This window comes from Hydra viridissima, unplaced genomic scaffold (genome assembly GCF_058129835.1).
Source record: "Hydra viridissima isolate aposymbiotic clone 2 unplaced genomic scaffold, HvirCarnegie_v1 scaffold_10, whole genome shotgun sequence".
Classification (NCBI taxonomy): domain Eukaryota; kingdom Metazoa; phylum Cnidaria; class Hydrozoa; order Anthoathecata; family Hydridae; genus Hydra; species Hydra viridissima.
In genome coordinates, this window is record NW_028324309.1 from 11,320,157 (window position 1) to 11,336,388 (window position 16,232).

General features: G+C 31.6%; 1 protein-coding gene across 2 annotated transcripts; it reads right to left on the minus strand.

The window, feature by feature from the left end:
* Window positions 1-11,866: 11,866 nt before the first annotated feature.
* LOC145181637 (dynactin subunit 3-like) lies at window positions 11,867-14,344 on the minus strand. Of its 2 annotated transcripts, none has more exons than XM_090099845.1 (7): window positions 14,188-14,344; window positions 13,879-13,963; window positions 13,208-13,294; window positions 12,780-12,863; window positions 12,548-12,606; window positions 12,368-12,427; window positions 11,867-12,066 (listed from the first exon to the last, which is right to left on the minus strand). In XM_090099845.1, exons 1-7 carry the CDS (start codon window positions 14,290-14,292, stop codon window positions 11,974-11,976), a joined length of 573 nt encoding a protein of 190 aa, XP_089955971.1. In that variant the 5' UTR covers window positions 14,293-14,344; the 3' UTR covers window positions 11,867-11,973. The 2 variants fall into 2 exon arrangements, with proteins under 2 accessions (XP_089955971.1, XP_089955972.1); XM_090099846.1 differs by having other exon boundaries at window positions 14,193-14,337.
* Between the last annotated feature and the right edge of the window lie 1,888 nt (window positions 14,345-16,232).

Below are 16,232 nucleotides of genomic sequence, written 5' to 3' on the forward strand. Positions count from 1 at the left end.
GGAATGATCAACCTTAAAAAATTCAGACTTTATATGCCTCGCGTTGAATTGGATATTTCGAAAAAGACTGATTTCATGAATTTAATGGCTCAAAAAATCCCCATTCAAGTGGCTTATAAATCAAACAAATGTGAAAGACAGCTTATTCCAGCCGGTCAAACAGAATTTACCTGGTCGCTTGGAAGAGTCACTGACAAAAGCATTCCAAGATTTATCTTGTTCGGACTTCAGACAAACAGAAATTCCAGTCAAACAGTTAATCCGTCACTATTCGACCATTGTGATGTTAGCAATTTTTACGTGACTGTTAATGGAATAAAGTATCCAAATTACAATTACGACTTGAATTTTGGAGAAAAGAGAGTGGTTATGGCTTATTCAGATGCGTTCTCTTTTGATGAAAAATATTACGGCACAAATGATCTTGTTTGTCAATCAGGGTTAACCTTGCTTGAATATATAAAATTATATCCGTTGTTCTTTGTGGATATCAGCAAGCAAAAAGAAAGAGTGGCGTCGGAAACAGCTGAATTAGTGGTAAACCTTAAATTTCGAACTTCAACTATTGCAAATACAGTTATTTTTGCAGTGGTTATTTCTGACAAACTGCTTAAATTTGTTTCAGATGGAACCAACATAACTGCTGTTTATTAGTTTTTTATCTGAATAAAAAAATGGATAGCAAAACGGTAAAAGAATTGCGTGAATTAGGTAAAAACCATGCGATAAAAGGTTACTCGGAAATGAAAAAGGATGAGCTTGTGAAAGCAATAAAAAACACAAGACCAGTCATTGGAGAGTATTCTAAAGAATCATGATTTTTGAATTGACTTAAAAAAAATCTTGTTATAATAAAATGAGATATACAACATTGTATTTGAAAAATTTGTTGAATGAAAACGGCGTTAGTAAAACAGCAGATGATTTAATAACGTTGATGATGCTTGCGGTTGAAAATAATTTGATCAGTAAAGATGAGATTTTAGAAAGAGCAAAAGAAAAAAAAGTAAAGCCTCCTCCAAAAGAAAAAAAACCTGTTGATCCAAAATGGGAATGGCTTAGTTTTGTTAAGAAAAAACCCATCACTGTGAGAATAACCAACATTGAAACGGGTGAGGTGGTAGAATACAAGTCTCTTTACAAAGCGATGGCAGGAACTGGGCGTGGATGGAGATATTTAGAGCGTCGAGATGGAAAGGTGGATAATGGAATCAAGATTGAATTTTTAAATTCTGAAAAGCTTGAAAAACGTAAAAAGCAGCAAAATTGATTTTTTAACTTTTGTCATGTTAAAAAATTGGCTTAAATAAAATTCTTGGCATAAATAAAAAGATGGAAAGCATGCAAAAGGATGATCTTTTAAATGCTCTTGATGATAGCTTTGAGCCAACTTCTGATACGGCTAAATCAAAAAGTTTGCTTAAATTTCTAAAAAACATAAGAAAACTTCCAAAGGAACATCGAATCATTTTCAAAGAAATGGTTGAAGTAGCACCTTTTGAAGAAGTGATCAGAAATATAAAAGAAGACATTGATCTGCGTAATAAATTCCTGATCGGAACAAATTGGAAACTAAATGCTAGCGGACGTAATAATTGTCGTAAAATCACTGAACATATTAGAGAGATTAAAAATATGTATTCACGTCTTTCTAAATAATTTTTTAATTCTTTTCACGGGAGAATTAAAAAAAAAGGTAAAAACTTTTCGAAGAAGAAAATATGCTGAAAGTGTGCCAAGATTTAAAAAAATTGAATTGACTTAAAGAAAATCTTAGTATAATAAAAATGAGTATCTATTCTTCAAAACCAGAATTAATTGCTAAAGAGCGAAAACTTGAATGCATCGAAAAAAATTTTCTTTCCCTTAATAAAATGGGTGATAAAACTGATGCTAAAGAGCAAAAAGCAAAAACTACCGCCAAAGAGCGAAAAATTGAAAGTGACATAAGAAAAATCTTTCCGTAATAAAAATGGAAAGTAAAACTGTTAAAGATCGAAAAGATCGAAAAGTATCAATGGCATCATTAAGAAGGGATGCTAAAGAAAGAGCTATAAAAGGCTATACCAGAATGACTAGGGAAGAGCTTTTTGAGGCTATTAAAACAACAAGACCTGTCATTGGTTATGGACCTGCTCCTCGTAGACGAACGACTGAGGCAAGACCGTTGCCAGTTGTTGCGAGACCTGTCATTGCTCCGAAACCAGCGATCATTCCACCAAGACCTGTCATTGCTCTAAAACCAATTCATTTACAAAATCCTAATATTCAAAGACCTGTCATGGCTTCAAATCACATCCTTGATGAGCCTGTTTCAGATTCATCACCTGTCATGACACCAAAACCAGTCATTCCACCGAGACCTTCATTTTTTTCAAGTCTGACGGCAGTTGCAAAAAGTGTGACGTCATATGTTGCAAATAAGTTTAATAATATTAAAGAATGGATAGATCCCTACGTTCCTGAAGTAGTCAAGAAGAAGGTAAGCGAATCAGTGGAACAAATCGATGAAAAGGTAAAGTCTATCAAATCACTTGTATTAAAAACAGTGTATAAACATCCCGCGTCAAAACCTTTTACAGTAAAGTTTAATATGACTGAACATTCAGCAGAGCGTGCTGCTAGACTATTTTCTTACACACCTTCTTCTCATTATCAAGACATTACTTCCTTTTTTAATTTGGTAAGAGAGTCTGCCATTCAAACCATGGAAGGAGAAAGAAACACCAGAGTAAGAATTATTTTAACGTGTGAAATGAAATCCGTAAGTATCACGACTGGTGAAGAAGTGACTCGGGAAGCAACCTTTTCATCAAGATCAGAGATTATTCTAGCGACTACAGATGTAAGAACGTTAATGAGCGAAATGGAAGAAAAAGTCTTGGAAAGTAGTGTCAACTACAATGCTTTAGGATCTAATTGCACCATGTCAAAGATTTTAAGAATGGATATTAACTTTATCGATTACGAACCTCTCAGCGGTTCCTCATATATTGAGCTGTCTAAAGAGCTGAAAGACAAAAAGGCGATCATCAACATGGAAAACCGTGAAAACCAATGCTTTAAATGGTCAGTCACTCGAGCTTTGAATCTGAAAAATATGCATAACGGAAGAATTGATGAAGACTTGGTTCTAAAATCAGAAGAGCTCCATTGGGATGGAATGGAGTTTCCTGTCAAGCTTAATAAAATCGACAAGTTTGAGAAAAATAATCCAACTATCAGCATTAACGTCTTTGGGTATGAAAATAAAAAACCTTACCCTTTGCGAATATCTGAATTTGTTGATCGAAATCACTGTGTTGACTTGTTGTTTATTTCAAACGAAGACACTGACCATTACTGTCTCATTAAAAGTTTGAGTCGATTATTGTCTACGCAAACATAAAAAACAAAAAGAAAACAACATTATTGTCGAAATTGTCTGCAAGGCTATGACCAGGAAGAAAAGCTCCAAAATCATCAACCTTATTGTTATGACAACGCTTCAGTAAGAATCGAACTTCCTAAAAAAGGGGCGACCGTCCAGTTTAAAAACTATAACAAGTCTATGAGGGTTCCGTACGTCGTATACGCAGACTTTGAGAGTTTTACCAAACCTGTTAACACTTGCACACCGAATTCGAAAGAGTCATACACCAAACAATATCAAAAGCACGTTCCAAGCTCCTTCTGCTATTATATCAAATGCTTTGACGACAACCTATACAAAGAAAAACCAGTCATGTACACAGCTGAAAGTGATGATGACGATGTGGCTAAAAAATTTATAACCATGCTTGAAGCAGACCTTATAAAGATTTTCGACAAGATTGATTTAATAAAAAAGAGAGTGATGCCTGTTAAGGATAAAAAGAATTTTGAGGCAGCAACTCTATGTCACATTTGCAATAAAAATCTTAATGGTGATAAAGTCTTAGACCATTGCCATTTGACTGGAAAGTATCGTGGAGCTGCTCATAACAATTGCAACTTGGATTATAAAATTCCAAAATTCATTCCCATTATTTTCCATAATTTGTCGGGTTACGACAGCCATTTGTTCATCAAGAAATTAGGTGGAAAGCTCAATTGTATACCTAACAATGAAGAAAAATATGTCAGCTTCTCTAAGCAAATCAAAGTGAGAGAATTTACTGATAAGAAAGGTAAACTTCGAGAAGTGTGGAAAGAGCTAAGGTTTATTGACAGCATCAGATTCTTACCCTTCGGTTTAGACAAACTATCTAAAAATCTCACCGATAATCAGTGCAAAAACGTAGCTGAATATTATCCCGAAAAGAAACAGTTTGATTTGATAAGGAGAAAAGGGATTTACCCTTATGACTGGGTGGACTCGATTGATAAGTTTTCAGAGACGAAATTACCTCCTATTGAAGCATTCCATTCAAAACTGAAAGATGAATCAGCAAAAGATGAAGACTATGCGCATGCGAAAAACGTTTGGGATGTATTTTGCTGTAAAACGTTTAAAGACTATCACGAGCTGTACAACGTGTCCGACGTGCTGATACTTGCAGACATTTTTGAAGATTTCAGAGACACTTGCTTGAAACATTACGGCCTTGACCCCCTTTGGTATTACACCTCTCCTGGTTTGGCTTGGGACGCTATGCTAAAGAAAACTGAAGTCGTGATAGAACTTCTAACCGATATTGTATGCTCAACATGGTTCAAAAAGGTGTACGTGGTGGAATCAGTATGATCTCCAATCGATATGGAACTGCCAATAACAAATACATGGGTGATTCCTACGATCCTTCAAAACCATCCACGTTCATCCAATACTTGGATGCTAACAATTTGCATGGATGGGCTATGTGCAAACCTCTTCCTGTTAGAGGATTTAGATGGATGGCTGAGGATGAACTCTCCAATTGGAAATCCATACCTTGCATTCTCGAAGTTGATTTAACCTATCCTGAAGAGCTTCACGATGATCATAATGACTATCCTTTGGCTCCAGAAAGAATGACTATTGGAAAAGTGGATAAGCTGGTCCCTAATTTAAACAACAAGGAGAAATACGTCGTTCATCATGAAAACCTAAAACTCTATGAACGGATGGGTTTAGTTATTACCAAAATTCATCGTGGTATCACCTTTGAAGAAGAACCTTTTATGAAAAAGTATATTGACCTCAACACTGGATTAAGAGCAAAAGCTGAAAACGAATCTGACAAGGAATTTTTCAAGCTTATGAACAACTCCGTCTTTGGGAAGACTATGGAGAATATTCTAAAACGCGTTGATGTTAGGCTTATCACCACTAGAAAAGAAGCTCTAAAATTATCAAGAAAACCTAATTATGAGCGAAATACCATTTTGATGAAAACCTAATCGCCATCCACATGAAAAGAACAAGTGTCTTTTACGACAAGCCTGTTTTCTTGGGAATGAGCATCCTAGACATCAGCAAAACTCTCATGTTTCAGCACCACTACGACTACATGAAGCCTAAATACGGGGATAAGCTGAAATTGTTAATGACTGATACTGACTCTCTGTTTTACGAAATCGAAACGGAAGATTTTTATCAGGACATTGCCGACGATGTACTTGAAAAATTTGACACCAGCGAATTTCCTAAAGATCATCCTGCCATTCAAAACGCTGGGCTTAAGATTGGTTTAAACAAAAAAGTTATTGGAATGTTCAAGGACGAGACTGCTGGTAAGCAAATTAAAGAGTTTGTTGGGCTTCGACCTAAACTCTACTCCTATGAGGTGTTTAATGAAAAAGAAGAACACAAAAAATGCAAAGGGGTTAAAAAGAAAGTCGTTGAAAAACACATCACTCATCAAGATTATTACGACTGCTTAATGAACAAGAAAGAAAAGCTCGCAACCATGAATGTTATACGATCACATCTTCACGATGTCTACACTGAAGAAATCAACAAAGTAGCACTCAGCGCTAACGACGATAAAAGATTCATCTTGGAAGATGGAATACATACGCTAGCCATTGGACACTACAAAATCAGATCCATTCCTTAACATTGCAGAAAGAAATAATTTTAGAACGGAAAAAAAACACGACGCCATCTTGTATGCTAGGATTAAGTATAGGAATATATCAATGGCTCAGAATCCGCTTTTCCTAGTAGTAACGTGCGATTCATTATAGGCAGTGCGCGTTGTTTTTCGACTGACATCTGGACTAGCAGAAATAATGACGGTTATATGTCTCTGACTTTGCATTACATAACCAATGAGTTTCAGTTGAAGAAGTTCGTAATTCACTGTTCTCCTTTTGAAGGGTCTCACACTGGAGAAGCAACTTCTGGAAAAATGAAAACGTAAGTTTTATATTTTATTAAACTATTAAAACTAAATCATAAATATTTCATTAGCGTTGTTAAATTTAATTTGACTTACTTAAAGTTTAACATTTGAAAACATTTCTGTTATTTTAACTAACTTCAACAAATTTATTTATTTACAATCAAGTTCACGATGTCCGAGGCATTAATCTGCTAGCAATCATTCACGTTAATACCAAGAACATAAAGAATGCTTCGAAAAACACAAGAGTGATTGACGTGTTTAGACCACAGCTTTTAGCTGGCGGTCAATGGTACTATTGATGAAGTTCCAGAAATAAAAAAGGCCGTTGCTTTAGTCAAAAGGCTGGCCAAAAGTATACAAATTAGCCTTATGTGAAGCAAGAATCAAACGTGAGGTGAAGAACCACAACGAACTTGAAGACAAACCTGTTAGCGAAACTCCGATTGTTTATCGAAAGATTATTCAATCTGTTGTTACACGATGGAATAGTACTTGTATGCTGATTAAATCCATTTTGAATCTTTGTAATGCACTTGAAAGAATCAGAGAATTTCCAGGTAAAATTTATTTTAATCTTTATTTTCAAAAGCTAATTATGTTTTATTACATATTAAATTCAGGCAGCATCTTATCATCTCATCTTGAAAATTACCAAAACTGAAGATGCAATAACTCTTCTTGATACCGGTCCAGCCAAAAATTTTCTTCAAAAACTCATTGACAACTTGAACAGTGGGAGATGTTCTGAATTCAGTTACAGCCCGGTGCAGTGGATGATGATGTCTTGGGAGTTTAGTTCTTACCAACCAAACCAGCTCCAACAAGATGCAGCTGCAACTCAACCGCCAACAACAGGTCCAGCTACAAATCCTCGTCCGGGTGGTTCTGGAACTCAATCAAGATCAACTGGTCCAACTGGCTCGGCTCTACGCCAATCTTTGTTGAAGTTCAAAAACACTTCACGTCGCCACCATTCAAATAAATTCTTATGAGAAAGTTAAAACTTTATACTGAATTAAATGTTCTTCATGATACAAAGCTTTCTAATTTAAATTTATGAATACTTATTTGACTGAAAATGAAAAAATTTCATTTGAAACATCATTTATTTTAGGTAAGTAAAATTTAGATCAATACTGCTCGTTAAAGTTCAAAAACATAAAGTTTGTTAAGTTCGATTAAGTTCGATTAAGTTCGCTTAGTTTTTAAAAACTTTGTTAAAAGTCCGTTAAAGCTCTTTCGCGATCGAAATGGTTCGGAAAAAAAATTGATGCCAAAAGGATCCGTTCGCGATCGTTTGGAATAAAATTTCTGAAATGAAAAATACAATCGGGATCGTTCGAGATAAAAAATGTAACAAACGCCAACTCTTAATTAATAATAAAAAACCCCACGATTTCTATGACGCGCACTTAAATAAAAATGTAATTTTTCGGACCGCACCATTTTAATTAACGATTTATATAATTCGCTGAGCGAATTAAAATCATATTTATTCGAAATTTTTTTTTTGGATTAGTGATCCGAACATCAGAGAAAATCCGCTAAATGAAAATTCGCTAGTTATTTTGAAATTAATTTTTGGATTATAATTTGTAAAATATTTGACCATCGGACTGTTATAATCCGCAAAATAAATCAAATCGACTTTTTAGCGGATTTTACGAACCAAATCGCTTGTGCCCAAAAAATTTAGGCTTAAAAACTTAGCGCGATCGCGAAATGTCAGTTGACAAAGCTGCTGAAGTAGCAAATTTTCAGACCACAGAAACGTAGCTATTTTGATTAAAAAAAGAAAAAAAAAAAAAAAGATTTGGAAACGAAGCAAATATTTATGATTTTATCTTACGTCATATGATCTTAATCAAAACAATGGGCTTCACACTCCTTTCGTTCTTTCGCTCTCTTTTTTAACTCTAATAATCTGACATACCTAATAAAGCATTCTTATATAAAAGCAAAAAATGATGATGCGAAAAATGAAATCTAGTGATGAAATTTGCGGTGGCAGACAGTTGAACCGTGACGAAATATTAGCTTATTACGTAAATCTAAATTCACCGGTCACTCATAAACAGCCGCGATAGTGGTTATTAAAGGCAGAACATCAAGTGTTTCTATCCTATCATAGTCAATGTTAGTCAAAAAGGTTGGCTACACTTCAGATGAACATATTTCTGCAACAGAAACGCGTTCCTGCAACAGAAACGCGAGCTAAAATTAAACTTCAAGCTGGAAAAAACAACCAAACAATTGAAGCGCAAAGTGAATTTCTAAAAAAAATCTCCCTTACCATTTGTCATTCACATTAACCAGCAATTGGGAATGTGATGAAAGCTCTAATCACAGAACTTGTAAACAGAAATTTAAGAACTGCGATCCTACTGATGAGATTCTTTACTTGCTTTAGCAGTAGCAATTTTGTGTGCCTTGAATTCTCGTTGCAGCCCTATCACGTCCATGTTCCATGTTTTTTTAGGCTGACAGTCTTTTATGACTTCTTTAAGTGCGTTAAAATATTTAACCTTAGCACCTTCATGAACTGCTGCTGTTGAATCTGTTTGTCAAAGGGTTACCTTTTTCTTTTGCCGATTGTTGAGTAGCTGCTACCATTTATTGGATAGCTTGTCATTCTTGAAAGAATAGTTATATTTGTTTGCAAACTAGAGCTTTTCTTTTCTAAATCCTTTCTTTTCTAAAAATCTAGTTTTAACGACTATTAAGTACGTAAATTATATAATAGTGCGAATAATGGATATAGATAAAATGTTTAACTTTTGTGATATATTTGGATGTTCAAATCGATCGTGATAAAAGTAACAAATAAATAGAAAATAAATCGATTGTAAGAATCAAGAGCTTTATACGCTTTATGTTGTGCCTTAGTAAAGGACTCGGAGCGAAGGAGTTGTTCTTAACCCATTAAGTCCCAAATGCAATACTTTTTTTCACTTTTCTTTTTTTTTTTTTTGTGTGTGTGTTTATTTTACTTCTAAAAAATAATGTCTAGTAGCGACTAGAAAACAAGGTCAGTTAACCTGCCCTAAAGTTAGCTTTCCGTCTAAAAAAGGAAAATGGGTTATTCGATGTCAAATCATCCAAACCAGTTTGCAGTTTGGTCCCTACTTTCATAAACGCAAAGATTTGCTATTGAGCGGTCAACTGATTTAGCAGATCAACTCTAATGCATTTTATATTTTTTCATTTTAGAGAAGGATATTTACACAAAAACTGACATAAAAATTACAGTTCAAATTCAATTTGCTGGCAATTATTAGTAAGATAACGTCACTAATTGCCACCTTAATACAACTATAAAAAACAGACGTCAGGCGTATTTTACATTAGTTTACACAATTACGTTGTTCACTAATGTTTATGACACTCGCTCAAATGGTATGCTTTCCCCCTTCCCCTATAGTGTTAGGGGATAACACTATAAAACACCAAAGTAATTCAAAAGTATTTCACTAGATTAATAAAATCATGATATAAAAATGTTAAATTTAATATTGAACGTAAAATCTTGTTATTGGAATCTTTCTTTCTCGTAGGTCCTTCCCCAGTCCAGTTAGGGAATCCATGTTCAATTCTTTCGCTGATTTGCTTGTCATCCTGAAATCATCGATTCTTGGTGGATGACTTAAAATGGATGAAATCATAGATTCTTGGTGGATGACTTTATAGTGTATGAAAGTCATAAAAAAAAACTTACTTAAGAATTCATTTATTGAAATCATTCAAAGAATTGGATTCACGAGTATTTTACAGAAAGCAGAAGTTCGCAACCAAAGACATCATATTCATCATAAAATGATTATCACTTAACATTCATCATGAAGAGATTACAAAAACATCGGCGTTTTGATTTTTTTGGTGACAACATATAATAACGAATAAATTACAAACTTCTTTCAAGGCATTGAACAGAAGTTGCAGTTCGATTGAAAGCGTTTGACTATGACGTATGAATATGGATTAATCTCACTGAAGACCTTTGCTGTTTTAAACGCATAAAGAGTTCTATTTTAAAAAACTTCAGAAAATTTGATTCATCTTAAAAGATTAACAAAATTTTTTATTTTATTCGTTATCATGGACGTATAATCGATGGACGTACAACTAATTGTTTAACACCAGAGGCCGCAGAATTCAGCGAACCATGCGAGTTTCCGACAAACTCTAAAATGGCTGCCGGCAGATTTAAAGAAGAAACTCTGATCACGTGGTATTAGTTTAAACTTTTATAACATTTGTTTAATAAGACTATTCACGATAAAGTAACTACTTCACGTGTTGACAAATGACTAAACAAATTACATCAACGTAAAAGAAATTAGTTGTCGGCACGAACAGATTTTATCATTTTTTCAAGGTGAACATTTGTAAATTTGGGAACTTTTTTCGTGTAAATAAAGTCTGTCAATGACAAAATACACATGTAAGGATAATTTGAAAATGACTAAAAAAAGTATAGCGAAATATAAAATAGCTCAAATAAATTTTTTTGTCAAAACCTGGTTTCATTCAATTTTTGGTCCTTCATTCACCAGCCTTGATTTGGTGTATTTTTTTAGTATTTTTTCCGATATGTCGCCATTTTTTGCCTCGACTACTCTATAAGCTCCACAATATAAATTCCACTATGCATTATTTTTTCAGTAGGTGCATTCTCAAATGGGCTTTTTTTGTAATTCATTTGATAAAGAAAAACCTTTTAAAAAGTTATTAAAATCTATAATTATCTCTCAGAATGCGATCAAGTATTTCATGTTTTCGTTTTTCATATTTCATATATTATTTCATTCGTAAAAAGCACATTATAACCCATTAGTTTTTGTCAAATAAAATTCAGTTCATATATAGCTGGCAAATCATATTATGTTAATATCAAATACTTAGTTATTCTTGCGGTTTGCCATAAATTGGCTTTGCTAAATTCTTTAAAACTATGACAAATTATTCTTTTTCTTTATTGTATTTATATCCATTTTATGTATAAGTTATTTATCCTTAATTGTATATATTTCTGTTGTTAAACATAAAAATAGAAAATTCTATAATATTCATAAACTGGAAGTCACCACCAATATAGTAGATGGAGTAGTTTTCTGGACATGAAACCATTGTGCTCTAGGTAGTTACAAAACTAGTTGATATTTCGTATTACTTATTACATCTCTAGTTATACATGTACTAAATTACTTAATTAAATGATCTCAATATCTATATCATCATCAGCGTTATTTCTTAAAATATTTAGTATGTCTAGCCATATAAAGTTAAGCTTAAAACTTGGTTCTATTTCTGTTGAATAACTAAAACTTCCTTTTAGTTATTCAAGATAACTAAGAGGAAGTTGATGTGACTGGTTAGATGAGACCAAATATTTTCGACGAATCTGACAGACTTTAAGGGAATTTAATTATTAGTTTAAAACAATTGATTTTGAACAATGCGCAACGAACATGGTTCGAAATAAAAAACGACAACGTTGTACGTCCGTATCTTATACGTCCATGTTCGTTACAAAACAGAAAAACCAAACGCCGATGCTTAATTAACACTACATAATGTATCGCGAGATTAAAAAAAAGATTTATTTACACGTAAGCAAAAATAAATTTATAATATTATAAACTTCTATGACACAGGTTACTAACAGTGATGATAAAAGCCTCAGTTATTCAATTGCAACTCGATTACTATCAACAGCAAGTTCACACTGTGTAACCATATTGTTCCAGAGGATGAATTGTTTCGATAAAGTAAATATCTATTACAGCGAGTTATAGAAAATAAAAATAAAATTTTGATGCAGTTAAAAGGACATTTTTTAAAACGAAACCTTTTCTTACTAAATTTTATGTGACCTTGTTTTACAATCCTTTCAACATTGAAGATAATTTGGATTTGAAAGCCTTACTATCTCTCTTTCTGCATGCTTTAAGCCTACTTTCATACTTAAAAAAAAAATCATAAAAAAAAAAACAAAAAAAATCTTCTAAAATGTATTTATAGTAGATCTGAAAAAGTTTTAGATCTACTATAAATACATTTTCTGCAAAAAAAGATACAATGTTATTGTAACTACTTAACAACTTTTCCAATCTTTCATTTAACTCTTTCATTTCCTTCTAAATTATGCAAAAATATTTTCTTTAATTTCAGAAAATAAAATAATACTAACAGATCAAAAAAAAAAAAAAAAAAAATTCTGCATTATGAGACAACAAAAATTAGATAAAAAAACAAACCTCCTGATCAATTTGAATCTGCATTAAAGGTAAAATACGTTGCGAATAAACAGGAACATCTTTTTTTTTAACAAAAATAAAAAATAAATTATTACAAAGTTAAAAAACAATTTACCAAAGTATTTATGTTGAGTTGCAAGATTAAAACTTGAACATCTTTGAAAGTTTTCAACAAAAAAGACACTGAATGTTTATAATACAGATAACAATAAAGATTCATCCTACTGATTACCTTTAAGAGAAGGATGATTTATTACATCCTGCAGATTTTTAAGTTCCTCCAAATTTTTAGACAAGTTACGAACATTTTCTTCATCTAAATAAAAGTAACTATAATAGTAAATTTAAAAATGTATGAAAATACAATACAAAATGTAAAATTCACCTAAAAAATCTCAAAAACAAAAACTTCTTATTTTATTTGCTTTCCAGAACTCAGGTTTTATCAGAATATTCAATTTCCTGACAAAAGAACCACTTTTCAAGAACACTTCAAATTTCCTGACAAAGAACCACTTTTTAAGAACACTCTTGTTAAACAAAAATGCTTTCATAACTTGAAGGGTCATTGTTGCTCATTCTTTTAATGATTGCATTATTACACAATAAAATTAATTTAAAAATAAATTTAAAAAATGATCAACATTTAAAAGATCTTACTTGCAAGTATTAAACTTGTTTTCACTTCATCAGTAAGTCCTATTTTTTGGATAAACTTGGTGTCTAAAAACTCTTCTAGCAATGGCACTAAAAATTTTTAAATTTTGCAAAAATTAATAAAAAATAAATAAAAAAACCTCTTTTCCTTCTTTTGTCATCTTCATAAAATAATGTAAATGTTTAAATTATACATTAAAAAAAAAATAATAATAAATACACATTTTAAGATAAAATCTTCTTTACAACAAAACAGATATAGATTTTAGTGGTAAATTTTTTAATTTTTATTTTTTCATATTTTTTTTTTTTTTTTGTTAATTTTTATCTGCATGCTTAAAGAAGTCTAACAAAAAGTACTTTTAAATGAAAAATGAATATTGCACTGAAAACCATGCATTTAAATTTTAAAAATAATAATGTATTCTAATGTAAACTTAACATTTTAATACAAGCATTGGTACCTGTATTTTGAGTAGATTGCAGCATTCTACATTACCATTAGGTTTCAACACAATGCATGTATAAAAACCTTATATTACTGCAGAATGCTGCAAGGTACTATGGATAATAATACTCTCTTATCAATTTTTTAGGAGTAGGTTTCTAATAGACTGTAGCTTAAAAATCAAATCTACTTGCAAACAAATTGTTATTATTCATAAAAAACCTACATTTCTTCCAAAGTTGAGTAACCACAGCATACCGAGTTTCAACTTCTTTTAAGGTGCATTTTGATTGTTCAACTACCTCATATATCTAAAAAAGTTAATAAACTAAAATCAATATAAACATCAAAGTAAAGTTAAACCACTAAAAACAAATAAAGAAAAGGAACAGTGTGATAAATTTAATAAATTTTTTTTTAAAAAAAAACCTTTAAAAGCACATGTTTTTTAAAATGATTATTGAAAATAATAGTAATTAAAAAAGGAAAGAAAAGAAAAACAAATATGAATTGCAGTATTAAAAGAAATACACACTTTACTTGTAAAGCCCGGTGTTGTGTGGCTTGAGAATACCAAACGATGGAGTTTTTTAATTCTTTCATCAAGACAAGTAATGGCATTTTCATACGATGCACTCATTTTTAACTTTACCTATTAAAATTTTTTTATCAACTACCCTACATAACAAACATTTATATAAGGAATAGCATTTGATGGGATTCAGAATATGTGTGTAGAGCTATGCCTATGTATAGATGTAGTAGAATTTATATTTATATATTGGTATGGGTAAAAAATATATAATAATATCTCTCTTGGAATATTAAGTACAGAGAATACTTCACTAGAATACTTCTCTCTCTCTCTAAGTAAGTTAAAGGCTGAAAAATATTGACCTTATCTAGCATTAAACACAACATTACAAAAACTTATAAAAACAAACAGATCTCTATAACTTTTTTCCTTGTCCCCTTCGGAAAAATAAATAAATTAAAAAAAAAAAAAAAAACACTTGATTTTTCTACTTCTCTTGAAAGTATATTTTAATATGATGAAGAAATAGAAAAACCCATAAATGATTTTTATAACTTTTTTTCTTCTTTGTTTTATCTGTTTTCTTATTATTATAGTTTATTTTAAGTTAACAACTGATCCAAGGCACTAATAAATAACGACTCTAACTTCCACACAAGTTTAGTGTATTATATCTTTACTTTTTAAGATGTCTATAATTTTTAAACTTGTCTCTACTTAAACAAATTTTTTTAAATTTGGTTTATTGTTCAAATCTCGATTGTTCAAAATTTTTATAGAGTAGGGCAAGTCGACCTTTTAAAGGCCGCTTTATTAAGGAGACACTTTAAATTAGAGGAGACTTTCGATTGCGATTTAACGAAATTGCGTCAGTTTAAATCGCGAACGAGGAAAGTTTTAATTTTCCTAAAATCGAATAAACTAATTGCATTTTTCGTTGTTATTTGAATCTTGATTTTAATTAACGGAATTAATTGTAAGATTTAATCGAAATAATATGTATCTTACATCAGTTACAAATTTTCAGCTAATAATTTGCGTTAAAGTTCGTAAATAGCGATATAGATCTTTTTATAAACGGTGTACTAAATCAGCTCTTGATGATTCGGAAGAGAAAGGAAACACTGAGATCTCGGATTTAGAGAAAGACACAGATGATGAACAGTAAAAGAGCACTTGGTACTCAAAACACCTCTCAGTCTCAATTCTCAACAACAGCATGTTTGGACACCATGCAGGAAACAATAGAGAAGATACGACAAGAACTAAGCCAAGGCAGTCAAATGAGAAGTTTTGATTGTTGTTAGAAGAAACATATTCAAGCTTGTTTAAAATTTTAAAATTCTAAACATTTTTATGACAACTTCAATAAAAGTGAAACTGTTCTAATGTATGTGTATAACATTCTTTAAGAGTGCTTTAGTAACAAATGAGTTTGTAGAAAAATCTTCGACAGTAGTTATCGAAAGAATCGTCAGTTTCAAAATTTAATGACAATTTAACGGGAAAAAATAGAAATAAGCTTATTGATGGTTCTCGTAGTTTTTAACGGAAAATTCGAGCAAGTTAATCGATCAGTTTCGTCGATTGTAAAGAACCTTTCGAGCAAATCACTTGAAATCACGAAATAATTGAATCAACTACTCGTCGAGATTTCATTTTTACAATTTAATTGATAACGTTAATTGTTCGTTTAATTTTAATATTTAATTGTTACCTTTACAAAAAAAATTCGCAAGTCTTCTCTACTTCAAAGACTTCTGTTACTCATATTAAAAAAGGCTTTTGAAACGTCTGTTTTAATTTGTATATTTTACTGTAAAATGGCCTTGAATTGGTTTAAAGCTATTTAGGAACTTTTGTTGTTCGTGATGAAATTTGAAAACCACTTTTACTCATTATGAGCATTTGACCACTTATGTCCACGCCTTGAAATAGAATTAACATAGCCGTTACTTGAATACTTATTTAAAACTGTTTGTATCGTTTGTTGATTTTTATTATATTATAGGATTTATTATTATTGATTAAACTTTTCTGTTTTC